Consider the following 15,116-nt stretch of genomic DNA (forward strand, 5'->3'; position numbering starts at 1 on the left):
ATGGCCCCATCTATAGCTCTAACTCTGAATTTTCCCCTAAGTCTCAAACCCTTTATCTGACTGGACATCTCCACTTGGGTATGCTCTTTAAACTTAGTAATGTACAAAGCAGAGCATATCAACTTTACTGCTAAGCCTAAGCCTCTCCTTATCTTGGTCTGTTATCCTCCCCTATCTTGGTAAAGAGGAACATCATCCAAGAAAGATTTTTTGTAATTTATAAATATTATGATTTAACAGGGGCACCTGGCTGGTTCAGTCATTAGAGCATGTGACTCCTGATATAGGGGTCATGAGTTTGAGCCTCATGTTGGTGGTAAAGTTTGCTTAAAAATTTTTAATTAAAAAAAAGCAACCCAAAGTTCCCAAAACTACAGCTATGTTTTATTTTTTATTTATTTTTTTACATTTATTTATTTTTTGAGAGACACAGAGAGACAAAGTGCAAGTCGGGGAGGGGCAGAGAGAGAAGCAGACACACAATCTGAAGCAGGCTCCAGGCTCCGAGCTGTCAGCACAGAGCCTGATGCAGGGCTCGAACTCACAAACCGTGAGATCACGACCTGAGCTGAAGTCGGACGCTTAACCGACTGAGCCACCCAGATGCCCCACTACAGCCATGTTTTAAAACATTACTTGTTGGGGTGCCTGGGGGCTCAGTTGGCTACGTGTCTGACTCTTGGTTTCAGCTCAGGTTATGATCTCATAATTTGTGTGATCAAGCCCCATGTCAGGCTAAGTGCTGACAGAGCAGAACCTGTTTGGGATTCTCTCTCTGCCTTTCTCATTGCCTCTCCCCTGCTTTCTCTCTCTCTCTCTCTCTCAAAATAAATATACTTTAAAAAAATAAATAAAACATTACTTGTTTAATAATTAGTAACTATATACTGGAAAAATTGGAAAAGACCAAAAAAGAAAAAAAACCCTAAAACAACCAAATTTTTGAGAAATATTTAAAATATTTTTTAAAATTTTTCTATTTTCATTTAAAGTTGAATAATAGTATTTGAAAACAGCAGCAGAATCATTAGATAACCCACAGTAATAACTGAAGTAGCAATTTTTCCAAAGGGATCTCACAAGTTTAGGGGAGTAATTTAATGTTGGGGTCATAAACTCTTGTCTTCTTACCCCAAACTAACTCAAGCATTATACATGCCCAAGCACTGACTACGTTTGGTTCCCTTTATCTTACAAACTAATCAACTATGATTATAGCTGCTAAACATCCAGATGATTAGCCTCAGATGGCCAAAAAAGGGGATCCACCAAATCTTCAACTGAACCATTTATGTTTAAAATATTAAAAATAAAAATTACCTTTCTTCTTTGTCCAATGTTTTCTTCTCTGCTGCAGTGATTTTTTTGGGTGGTACAGGAGGCGTCACTTTTCTACATATCTCTTCAATGATGCGTTTGTTCATTCTGCTTTGCAATGCAGCTTTTAGTAAAATTCTTTCCACTGCAGTTATACCATCTCCATGATTATATTTAGGAATTTCTGGTTGGATTAAAATTTCTATGTCATCAAGCCAAGGAGGATAGTAGGAGTTTTGTTTTCCTGAGAGTTTGTGATGAAGTTTAATTAGCAAAGACAATATGCTTTCTTTAATTTCCAAAATGGCTGTAGTTAACTGTGGAGCTGAACCAGGAGCAGACCACTTATTTGAAGTTTTGGGACGAACCACCTGATTTGCTTCACTGCTACTGCGATTGATGATCTCCTGAAACTTCTTCCTACGCTCTGCTACTAAGCTGAAAACTTGAGCTGTACCAGAATTCTACCATTAAAAAAGAGAAAGAAAAATCAAGAGAAGTTATTCAATGTCAAGTGTAAGAACATATTAGTACAACATTTTCCAAAGGGTATGTTCAACGTTCCATCCAAAGATTCAGCCAATAGATTTACTCTTTAAGTAAATCTGTCCCTTTACCTCTCTTAATCAAATATATTTAGTCTCACTCAATCTGGAAACAATTTTGGGGAAAAAGGAGGTTATCCACAGTAACACCTCTTTCTCAACCTCCTAGGCCAATCTACCAGGGAAAAGAGACAAAGCTTGAGAAGTATCTACAGCCATGTTAAGGAGAAATCATACATGAAGTTCCTCACCAGTTTATAGGAATAAAAGATGTTCCACCCAACATTTATCAAGAATACTATATTTCTAATATAACATTGTGTGTTAACTATGCTTCTATTATAAAAAAAAAAAGAATATTATGTCTTTACTAACTGCTACAAGACTGATACATTTCCTAGTTAAGTAAATTATAAACTAATTTTTCCTAAGTTGATGAATCTGAACTACTAATTAATTTCATTTTTAAAGAACTTCAAAGTTGAAAAATTACTTCTAATAAATGCTTAGTTACTAAAATAAAATATAAAGATGAAAAATCAAACTGGTCTGTTTCATATTTGAATATCACTATAATTTATTTGAAAGGATTTTTAAAATATTTCCCTCAATAATTTGTCTTCTAAAAAGCCTTTTTGTTAAAACAGTCAAACTGCATCGGAGCTCTTAGAAATCATCTTTTAATTAAGATACAAGTCAGTTTAATGGATTTAATTTTTTTAAGCAAGCATAGAAAGGATGCTCCAATATCAACAGAGCTTTTATGAGCTAAATTATAGTATATGCTGTTTTTTAACATCCAAATTGTTTTTCAAAGTACTCTCTACCATTATTAGAGGTAAAAGCTGCCTCTGATTAAGATTCCAATTTAATCAAAATTCTTTATGGTGTTCACAGCAAAAACATACTGTCAAAGGCAAAGAAAGTTCCTATCCATGGACTCTGCTAAGAGAAACATCTGATTCAGTGCTCTCTATCCACAAAAAAATACATTGTAAGAATAAGAGGTATTTAAATTCAGTTACTTGGCAGGTCATTTCAAGATTTTTTCATTTCTGCGTTTTAAAATTAGTTAATTAAAAGGTACATGCAATAAAAGAGCTGATTTTCAAAATGAATCCAAATGCACACTGTATTAAGATTTTTGTGGGCTTATTTTATCAAAGTTAATTGATTGCCACAGAAGCAAAAAAAATCTGTAAATAGGCATGCTGCCAGCAATTAAAGATTAAATTTATTTTGATTTAGGAAACATTCATTTTTAAGATATTAGTAACAATGAGAAACGCAAACAAACCCAAATGTGCTGCTTATAACTGATCCAAAATACTAAGAAAAACCCACGAATAAATACTCAGTATTATTTTTTAACTTCAGTAGTGTGAATTTTCTTTAAGCCTAAGTCACCATATAAAAACACACACATGTTAAACTTTTTAAAAAATGTAACCATATTAAACACACACATATACACACAAATACTTCAAAGTGTTTTCCGACTTCCAGTTAAAGCCATATTGCTAGTTAATGCAAGTATCATATATATCTACCTCTCTCTGAAGAACTTTAGGCCTTCGTGAACTCTGGCAGATTAAAGGGAAAAGATGGGTGAGGCAGAAGTTGCTTAGATATATCAGAGGAAACAAAAGACAATTTAAAGTTACCTACAACCACATTTTTCTTCTGAATATCACAGGATGATCTAAACAATATACCCCGACATAACATGTAGTCTTTTCTTTTTCTTTTTCTTTTTCCCTCTTCTACACTTACATGTAAAGAACTCAGGCTGTCAGAGCTGGTACTTGCAGGTGAGTCCCTCTTCACTTCAGGAGCAGTCTCTGGAACTCTCACCCTAACATAGTTTATAAAGTGTCGCATGTTTGACACTAAGTTACTGCCAGGAAACCAACTGTCATGACAACGTTCTGGTCCACACACTGATGCCTAAAACATGAACATAATGAACATGAAATCTTGCAAAAGTCAGGTCTAAGGTACAATGGAGATGAACTAGCCCAAATAATCACCCACTGCCTGTCTTATCTCTGCATCCTTTACAGTCTCATCTTCAAATTATCAAGTGCCAATAAACCCAAATTCAAACATAAAATACAAGAATAAATTTCTTAATACTAATATAGGTAAGTCCAATTGAAGTCAGCTAACTTTCTCCTGGAAAAAAAAAAAATACACTTTTCAATCTGGAAGTACTTAACAATACAGAGTATTTTTCAGTACCCATTAATAATGACTCATAATACAGTCAAATAATGCTGATTTGGACTAATTGTAAAAGAAAGTCGAAAAAAATCAACCAAAAGTCTGACCTGGCCTTAGAGAAATATCAATGATCTTTTAATATCTATGAAAGAATATACATTGACTTATCTTAGACAATAGCATACTGCCTAGTCTTTTTATTTGTTTTTTTGCTGTTACAATGTTCCACAGTATTTTGTCTTTTTGGAGAAAGGAGATGAAGGGAATCTTACATTTGCAAATCAATTTGTAGTAATAACTGCTTTTATTGAAGTGATACTTCTAAAGTCCTGAAACATATTAACAACTTGTATTCTTTTTCTTTTTCTTTTTTTTTTTTTTAAAGTAGGCTTCTTGCCCAGCATGGAGCCAAATGCCAGGCTTGAACTCACAACCCTGAAATCAAGACCTGAGCTGAGATCAAGTCAAGAGTCAGATACTCAACTGACTGAGCCACCCAGGCACCTCTAACAACCTGTACAGTATCCTTTTTTCCTTTTTTTTTTTTTTTTTTTTTCAATTTTTTTCCCTTTTATTTATTTTTTGGGGCAGGGGTAGGGGGTGCGGAGCAGAGGGAGTGAGAGAGAGAATCCTAAACAGGCTCCACATTTGGCATGGAGCCCAATGTAGGATTCAATTCCAAGACCCTGGGATCATGACCTGGGTGGAAATCAAGTGTCAGACGCTCAACCGACTGAGCCACCCAGGGTGCCCCATAACTTGTATTCTTAAGTACTTTACAAATTCTCCCATATAACAATATTTACTTCATTAACGTAAAACCTTTACAGAAGAGTTTGCCACTCAAAATTAATCCCTAATCAAATGATTAGAATTTCTAGACTGAAGTCCTAACATAACATTTACTAGTAATCAATGTTATTAGCATAACTCCAAAATTGCATTAACCCCTTTTCTTAGACCTATATATGCTGAACTACAAATTTCAAATTCAGTGATTTCGTAAGTAGAGTTTAAAGTATCAGTGATACCTCTAAAAGAACATACATATATTTGAAAATTGAGGTGCCTGGGTGGCTCAGTCGATTAAGCGTCCGACTCTTGGTTTCAGATACGGTTGTGCACCATCTCACAGTTTGTGAGTCCCACGTGGGGCTCCGTGCCAGCAGTATATAGGCCTCCTGGGATCTTTTGTCTCCCCCTCTCTCTACCCCTCCCTTCATTCTGTCTCTGTCTCTCTCAAAATAAATAAACTTAAAAAAAATGAAAGAAAAAAGGGCCTTTTCCAGTAGTTCTAAGGAATAGTTAATGAGTATGATGAATCCATAAATATATTTCAAGATAACATAGTACCTTTGTTAAGGAATTTCATAACTTCAGTATCTAAAAATAAAAGAAACTTACTTACCTCTTCATCTGATTCCTCTTCAGCTGAATTTTCAAGTCCTAATTCAATCAGATATAAAACCATGCAGAGTACGTGTTCTGACAGATTTTGATGATCCATCAAAATCTTTAAAAAGGGGAAAAAATGCTTCGTAATTACTTTTTCCACAAAATATATTTCATTTAAGTATCTAAAAACATTGTTATAGATAAAAATAATAGATAAAAGTAACAATCATACATATTTAAATAAATATACCACATGATCAGAAAGTAAAACTATATCTTGGTGAAAAGACAAACTAAAACTGAAACAATAGGTTCCTTTTCAAGATCACACAGTCTTTTAAGCAGTATCTAGGAATACTGGTTCACTGATTCCTAAAGGTAACACAATAATAGTCCATTAAATCCATTATTATAAATATACCGTATCTATGAAATAATTTAACAAGAATGTTTCGCAGCCTCATTTGCTGATACTCTTTTCCTGATGACAAAAATACCAGATAAATAAGTGTACTAAATAGGATTATTCATGCAAATGTGTTTAGCATAGCACCTGGCATATAATTGGGAGGACAATAAATGTTTACAGAATATTGTTCTTAAAATATCTCTAAAATTAAAGTTCTCAGCCTGAGTATTTTTTCAGGTTGAGTAAACGTATGTGTTAGTCTTTGGTTTATATGGGTGAGAAAGCAAAAAGGGATGCAGCTAGTTGAAAAAGAGGCTTCTCTGAGAAATTACCAATAAATCTGCCCTTATGTGGATTATACACTGCAAGTCTTACACATCTTATGCAGGATTTCAGGGCTAACTTACATCACTCATTCAACATGATGCAACAAACTACTAACCAGAAGATACCTAAAATACCTAAGAAAAAAGTGGCCTGGCAGCCATCATGTCGTCCTCATTATAAGAAAGCCATCTAGCCAAATGACGGAAGGGTAAGAGAAAGAGGTTGTTTGAGGGTGGCCTTGTCAGCTGCAGGTGAGATTACAGAGAGTACAAAAGAGAACATTCTAGGATGGGCCTCATAGAAACTGCCCCAAAGGCTGAGCAGGCTTAAAAAAAGGACTTAATCACCTAAGAGCTAATATATTCTGACTGAAAAATAAAAAGATTTTCAGTTCATTGCCTTTCTAATGTTTATTTCGACTACTGAGAAGGCTTTTCTGTTCACCTTTTGTGTGGCATGGTGGTAAGGACCTTTTTTTAAAAAACTTGTTTTATACAAATTCTGTATATACCTAGCTATTTGACCTTGAGCAACAGATTCTGGCCTTAGTTTTCTCATCTTTAACCTGGAACAACAGACCAGAATTGTTGTGAGGATCCCACAAGTTAACAACTATAATTTGTGTGGTACAGCATGTATCAGTTGGTGTTCAACAAACAGTAGGCAGGTGGTGCACATGGTGGGAGGAGCAGCAGGAGGAGATGACGGAAGGCTGGGAGGCCCCGGACGTCATCCTTTGTAATCCCTTACTTCACAGAGAGGAAACCAAGGCTCAGCCACACACCCAGCTAGTATAAGCAACACCAAACAGATTTCAGACCTCAACTATTGCCTGTCGTTACTACACTGCCTCCTCTTGATAAATAAAACATTACTAATTAAATTCAAATAAATTCTGGCTGAAATCCTACGACATTACATCTCACAGTTTCAAATGAGTAACCTAAAAGCTAAGGAAAAAAATGACTTTCTAAGAATGATTTTCTGAGAAGTTTTCTTAACATGTTCTATATTAATGTTTTTTAACATTAAACATGGCAGGCGATGAGATGGCTCATTGACACTGATGTTTAGAAAGTTGATTTGCCAATGCAACGTCAATTAGAGTTTTTTCTATTATTATTAAAGTCAGAACAGCTATTACAAAGTTGAGATTTAAAAAAAAAACTGTTCATAATCTTGTAACAACTGAAACACTGCCTTCTATTTTTGAGAAAGCTCTATTTGTACATTAAGCAAATGAAAAGACTGAAAAATATAACTTGAAAGAACACAAATCATTTGCAGTAAGGCTCCTTTTATTTTTTTCTAATTTTTTAATGTTTATTTACTTTTCAGACAGAGAGAAAGAGAGAGAGAGAGAGAGACAGAGAGAGACAGAGAGAGAGGGAAACACAGAATCCAAAGCAGGCTCCAGGCTCTGAGCTGTCAGCACAGAGCCTGACATGGGACTCAAACTCACGAACTGTGAGATCATGATCTGAGCCAAAGTCGGACACTTAACCAACTGAGTCACCCAGGTGCCCCACTCCTTTAATTTTTAAAACATGACTTACTGACCTATTACTTATTAACTGATATCACAGTACTCAGCTTCAGCATCTAATTATTTAACCTCTAAAACTCAATAATTATTTCTAAAAAATAAGAATAACAAAACTTACACTCATAAGAATTTTTGTTAAAATTAAACAAAGTAAATATATATAAGGCATTTGAAACAAAATCTGGTATAGGTAAGCATCCAAAAAATGTCTATAAATACAAGTATCTAATAAAAATCTACCTTTTTTGATGAAGAACAGAACATTTTAAATCATTTTACTGAATAATCCTCTCAGAAATTAATGAAAATAAACAATTTAAAGACTTTTTTGAGTCACGTCTAAAATCTTAACAGAAGTAACTTAATAAGTAAGATGAAAAAGTGGTCAAGGGGTAGAGTTGAATGGGGGGGTACAGAAATCTAAAAGTATTCTTTCACTACAAAGCAAACATTAAAACCAAATGTGTACTTAACTAAATGCACTAATTATTTCTTAAAGTAATTAAAAAATGTGTATATAGCAATTGGAAATCTGCATAAAAATATGCTTTCTAAAAACCTCTTTTAATTTTTCAAATTCTAATTACGAATAAGAAACAAAAGGTTTTCTTTGTACCTAATTATGTTTATCGCATGTATAGTTACTTCATTGATATCTATAGTTATTTTATCTATACACAAGTATACAGTTCTTCCATCTTTCATCTCTAATACGTAACAGATCATAAATATGCCTGTTATATATATATACCTACTGCACAATATTATGTATACAGTTTCTGAGTACATAGCTAATGTTAGCCAAATATATAAATAAATCTCTTCTATACAAGAAAACCCAAGAATAAAACAAATTCTAGGTAACAAGAGAGCAAAAGTATCTTTTTAGTTTAGAAGGTATTTACCAAAGCAAATTCTTAATGCTGCCACACATAAAACCATTCAAATTCCTCCATGTTGCATTCCTAATCAGAGGGAAAAAGCCAAGAAAACAACCCTAAACACAGGGTCACTGGCCCTCATCGCTTAGTTTTGTCATTTTAATGGATTCTGGTAGTCGTTTGGTACCTATTGTTTATTTCACCCTCCTGTCGTTTTATAGTATTTTACCTTTTGTTCTACAGGAGCCATAAATAAATATTCCTATCTGAAACGGGGTAACATGAAATAGTTTCCCACAAAGAATGGTGTATCTATTCCGTTTTCAACTTAGAATTCACATATATGTGATTATGACATATCTTCATACATCTTTAATGTATAAATACGCTTTGCTTTATGAGTGCTACTTTTATGCAAATATTATGTTAACACTTTTATTTGAAAATTATGGAAATAAATTCTAATCTGAGTCTTTCTATTCAAATTACTACTGTACCTTGTAAAGCAGAGTGAATAGCACAATGTGTAAAGTTTTACAGTGCAAAAGTCTCATGAGACCTTTATAGCTGGGATGGAGTGGTGTCCTTTTCTTATAGGGAGGCCAGGGATTTCCAGGGAACTTTCCACTCTGTTTTAAACTGTAAAAAGAAAGCAAAACAAAAATTAGATGATAGATTCAAAATTAAACTATGGTTTAAATAGTGATTTATAGATACTAATTTTTGGTCATATTTTTCTACGCAGTACTATTTTAATCAAATTGCTCAAAAATGCCAAAAAGATAAACATAACTATTTTCTCACAATAAACATAACTATTTTCTTTTTGTATCAGATAAAAATGAATACAGAGTCCCTAAGCTGACAACTAGAAAAAAAAAAAAAAAAATGTGAATAGGAAATGTTAACAAAAGGAAATAAACAGAAAGAATACAAAATAAACTACTCAACAAAGAAATTTCCAGTTGAAACAACTGGAAAAAACAAAAACAAAAAAAACCAGATAACCGAAAAACTATCCCACTTAGAAACAGCTGGGAAAGCTGGTTAAAATATAAAATGTAATTTTTTTAATGCATATTTCAACTCACAAAAAAAAAAGTGAACTTCCCAAGTTACCAGAAAAGGAAGGAATTAACAATGAGCACTAAATACGTGTTTAGTGATGGTTTCAAGTCCTTGAGTAGGCAGATCTCAAGCTATTGGAACTGAGATTCCATATAAAGCTGACACTTTTGAAAAGCTTCACCCTCAATGAAATGATAACTCACTAGGAGAAGTAAGAGAGCTTGTCTGTCTCTTCTGTGATGGAAGAACAGCCTCCCCAGGAAGAAACTAACAATGATTTGTATACAAATCACAGCAGACTCAAGATACAAAAGGCAAATTTTGAGAGAATTACACAGAGAAACTGACAAATTCACAATCATAATAGAAGACATTAACATATTTCTGACAGAAAGCCCAAGAAAAAAAAATTGGTAAGGATTTTCAAGATTTTTAACAACATAATTAACAAGCTTGAACCTAAGACAAATATGGAACATCCGATAATTAGAGAACACATATAATTTTAAGTGCACTTAGAACATTTATGAAAATTTACAAAATACTAGGATTGAAAGTAAATTTCAGAAAATACCAAAAGAATGGATATATGGGCCACAACCACTTGTCACAAAGCAAATAAAACTAGAAATCCACTACACGATAACTCAAAACTTCAGACATGCAGACATTTTATAACATGATGTTCTTATACATTCAGACATAATTATAATCATAAGAGAAAAAATTTTAAATTAGAACCTAAACTATAGAGAAAAAAAATCGTGGAATACAACTATAGCAGTACTTAGAAGGAAATCCCCAGCATTAAATGCATGTTTTTGGGGGCACCTGGGTGGCTCAGTCGGTTAGGCGTCCGACTTCAGCTCAGGTCACGATCTCTCAGTCTGTGAGTTCGAGCCCCGCGTCAGGCTCTGGGCTGATGGCTCAGAGCCTGGAGCCTGCTTCCCATTCTGTGTCTCCCTCTCTCTCTGCCCCTCCCCTGTTCATGCTCTGTTTCTCTCTGTCTCAAAAATAAATAAAAACATTAAAAAAAAAAAAAAACATAAATGCATGTTTTTGTAAAAAGTCAAAATCTAAGTGTCTAAGGGAGAAAATCTAAACTAAATTGAAAGAAGACAGTAATAAGGAAAAAAGAACAAAATGGACTACAAGGGGGAAAAAGAAGTAACAACAAAACCAAATGCTTGTTCTTAAAAAAATAGTAAAACTGACAGTCCTCTGATAAGACTAATCAAGAATAAGAAACAACAAACACAAATAAATAATAGAAATAAACAGGCAAAGACAATTTTTTTATTATATACTTAAAAGACAATAAAAGATTTCTTAGAAATATGTAACTTGACAATCCCTCTCAAAAAGGAGTAAAAATTCTAAGACTATAAGCTTTAAAGAAAGTGAAATCAGTTTTAAATTACACCTCCTTCAAAAATAAAACATCAGGCCCAGGTAGTTTAAAAGGTAAGTTCTATCAAAACTTCAAGAAACATTCACATAAATAAGAATGAAGTTGGACCACTATCTCACACCATATGTAAAATTAACTCAAAATCTATCAAAGACTTAAATATAAGAGCTAAAACTATAAAACCCTTAGAAGAAAATAGGCATAAGTCTTTGTAATCCTGGATTAAGCAATAGATATGATACCAAAAGCACAAGTAACAAAAGGAAAAAACAGATAAATTAAGCTTCATTAAAATGAACTTTTGTGCTTCAAATGACATTCAAAAAAGTGAAAAGACAAACCACAACCCACAGAATAGTAGAAAATGTTTACAAATCATATTTCTGATAAGTAAGTATTCATAATACATAAAGAGCTCTTAAAACTCAATAATAAAAGTTAATACAATTAAAAATGGGCAAAGGATCTGGACAGTTCTCCAAAGAAGATAAACAAATGGCCAGTAAACAAATAAAAATATGCTCAACATCATTAGCCATCAGGGAAATGTAAATCAAAACTACAATGAGATACCAGTTCATACCCACAAGGATTACTATAATCAAAAAGACAGATAACAAGTGTTAGTAAAGATAAGGAGAAATTGGAACCCAAATATACTGCTAATAGGAATGCATAATGCTGAAGCTGCTTTGGTAAACAATCTAGTAGTTCCTTAAACAATTAAACACAGAGTTACCATAAGGCCCAGCAATTCCACTCACAGGCATACACTCAAGAAAAATGAAATATGTCCACACAAAATTTTATACACAAATGTTCATAGCAGTATTATTCATAATAGCACCAAATATCCATTAACTGATGAATGGACCAATAAAAGTGGATATCCTCAGAATGGAATATTACTTGGCAATAAAAAAAATGGTATTGATACATGCTAGAATGTAGATGAACCTTGAAAACATTATGCTAAGTAAAAGAAGCAAGTCACAAAAGACCACATTGAATTCCATGTATATGAAATGTCCAAAACAGGTAAATCCATAGAAACAGAAAGTAGATTAGTGGTTGCCTAGGGAATGTAGGGTTGGGGAAAATGCGTGGTAATTGCTAATGAATAATGAGGGTTTATTTTTAGAATGATGAAAATTTTCTAAAATTATTATGGTGACAGTGGCACAACTCTGTTGAATATACTAAGAACCACTAACTGAATAGTACTTTTTAAATAGGTGAATTGTACTGTAGGTAAAATATATCTAAATAAAGCTGCCTAAAACAATTTTTTTAAGAAACAGATAATCTCCAACTCCTGACATAAATTTTAGAAAATAGCAAAAAGATAAAAGATACACAAATAATTCTATGATGCTAATACAACCTGTTACCAATATGAAAACAACATGATTTTAAAAATGTATAAGACTATCTTCTAAGATGGGGCATCTGGGTGGCTCAGTAGGTTAAGCATCTGACTCTTTACTTTGGCTCAGGTCGTGATCTCACAGTTCGTCAGTTCAAGCCCCACATCAGGCTCTGCACTAACAGCGCAGAGCCTGCCTGGGATTCTGACTCCTTCTGAAAATACATAAAGATAAACTTAAGAAAAAAAAAAAAAAAAAAAAGACTATCTTGTAAGACCAAACTCTTACAAGTATAATGGGGAAAAAAAATGTTTAAATCAGTAAACCACATCAAGCAATATTTTTTTAAGTGAATAATGACAAGATTGGGTTTTTCCCAATAATGCAAAGATATGTGGATTGTATACCATCATCTACAGAGATGCAAGAAAAGCACTTAATAAAATTAAAAACTCAATCATAATAAAAAATCCTGGTAGGCTTGCAATAAAAAAGAATCTCCTCAATCTGACAAAAGGTAACTACAAAACTACTAAAGTAAACATTGTATCTAATGGTGACACATGAAAAGTGTTAGGAACAAGAAGGCTTTTCATCACTGCTATTATTATGTATTATAGTTGAGACTAGCCAGCAAAGACAAGAGAGTGTGTAAAAAACAAACAAAATCATCATTATTCCCAGATAATTTAATGGCCCACATAGAAAATCTTTGTGTGAAAAACAGAGACAAAATCCCAGATAATTTAATGGTCCACATAGATAATCTTTAAAAATCTACAAATTATTAGAACTAATAAAAGCCCCAAAATCAATTGCATTCTTATTCATGAGAACAAAAAGAAATGATAATTATAGGAAATATACCATATATCTATAAAAATTATAAGATAATTCGACTTATAAGTCTAATAAAAGATACCAAAACATTCTCAATTTTATGGAAAGAAATTTAAGACAACCTAAATAAATGGAGATACACACTATGTTCATACGTGGGAGAACACATTACTGTTAGAATGGCATTTCTACTGACTAATGAATGAATAAAGAAGATGTGGTATGCATATATAATAGAATATTACATATCTGTAAAAAAGAATGAAATCTCGCTATTTGCAATGACACGAATGGAGCCAGAGAGCATAATGTTTAGTGAAATAAGTCAGTCAGGGAAGGACAAATACCATATGATTTCACTCATATGTGAAATTTAAGAAACAAAACAAACAAGCAATGGGGGTGGGGAAAGTAAGAAAGAGAGAGACAACTCAAGAAACAGACTCTTAACAGAGAACAAACTGATGGTTACCAGAGGGCAAATGGATGGGGGGATGGGTGAAATAGGTGATGGGGATTAAGGACTGTACTTGTTGTGATGAGCATAAAGTGATGTATGGAACTGCTGAACCACTATATTCTACACCTGAAACTAATATAACACCATACGTTAACTGGAATTAAAATAAAAACTTAAAAAAGAGATGGCATCTCTATCAAATTAATCTAGGAATTAATCTAGATAATTTCAATCAGTACAATTTCAATCAAAACCCAACATGTTTCATCATTAAATTTGATATGATCATAAAATTCTAGGCAAAGGGCCAAGAATAAACAACTTATAAATAGAAGAGAGAAGGAGGAGGAGGAGAAGAGTAGGAAGTGGTGGTGGTGATGGTGGAGGAGAAGGAAGAGGAGGAGGAGGAGGAGGAGGAGGAGGAGGAGGAGGAGGAGGAGGAGGAGGAAGGGAGGGAGGAAGGAAGGAAACAATATTTGTGATAGTACGGCATTAATTTACAGAATGAACAAAAGAGAAATAGGTCTATATACATGATACCTGATACAGTCAACTGACTTTACTCACAGTAGTTATGCTCTATAAAGTCACCACAAACACCACAAACACCACACTGAATTATTGCTCCTAGGAGAAATACAGAATTAGGTTCCTGCAAATCTGGGGTCAATTTTGTTAATCAAAATTCCAACTTACATTATATTTGCCAATGTCCTTGCAAATCAAGACAGTCCCATCAACACTGAAAACCTGCTCTGAACATAACCCTTTTCTGTAGAACTCTTAGCAAGTATTTTTAAAATTCTTCCATCTCATGAACTACAGAGCCTGCCTTGCCTGCAAATTTAACATTTTTCACAGTATATTACCTTTTGAAACGTGCAAGCCAGCCAGCACTAGCAAAGTAGGGCTTACCTTTTTTCTGACCCTTGCTAAACATGACAGTAATTTCTTTGGCTTGCAGTCTCGTAACAATGTTATCCTCTACACCTTTTATCAGTCACCATCTCATGAGTCCACAAATTTAGATTTTCAGCTTTTCCATAGCTGCATTACACACTACAGTTGTTATTTTAGCCCCTTTTGGAATGACCCCGTGTACAGATCAGTGAATTTCCTCTACCTTTTTCTGGATGTACCATATAATTGATTCACTACCACTGAACTCTCAGCTAACAACATTATAACTCATGACTGAATGAAGATTAATCTAACAACGAATTTTCTCTGTAAGGCACATCAAAGCCTTCGTGCCCTCAGGAATACCAGACAGCACTTCAGCTACATTTGGGAACCATTTTAAATAGTAAACAGGACAAAAATGCAA

At 33.6% G+C, this 15,116-nt stretch overlaps 1 protein-coding gene across 1 annotated transcript in view; it reads right to left on the reverse strand.

Annotated features, from left to right (window-relative positions):
- Positions 1-15,116, reverse strand: part of UBR3 (ubiquitin protein ligase E3 component n-recognin 3) — a 237,715-nt gene that overhangs the window by 110,994 nt on the left and 111,605 nt on the right. Inside the window, exons 20-23 of the mRNA XM_081796370.1 lie at positions 9,141-9,282; positions 5,494-5,598; positions 3,636-3,809; positions 1,321-1,781 (exon numbers count right to left, since the gene is read on the reverse strand). Of these exons, the coding sequence (XP_081652496.1) occupies positions 1,321-1,781; positions 3,636-3,809; positions 5,494-5,598; positions 9,141-9,282 (882 nt within the window). The remainder of the gene's footprint in view (positions 1-1,320; positions 1,782-3,635; positions 3,810-5,493; positions 5,599-9,140; positions 9,283-15,116) is intronic.

Source organism: Panthera onca, chromosome C1 (assembly GCF_046562875.1).
Source record: "Panthera onca isolate mPanOnc1 chromosome C1, mPanOnc1 haplotype 2, whole genome shotgun sequence".
Lineage (NCBI taxonomy): Eukaryota > Metazoa > Chordata > Mammalia > Carnivora > Felidae > Panthera > Panthera onca.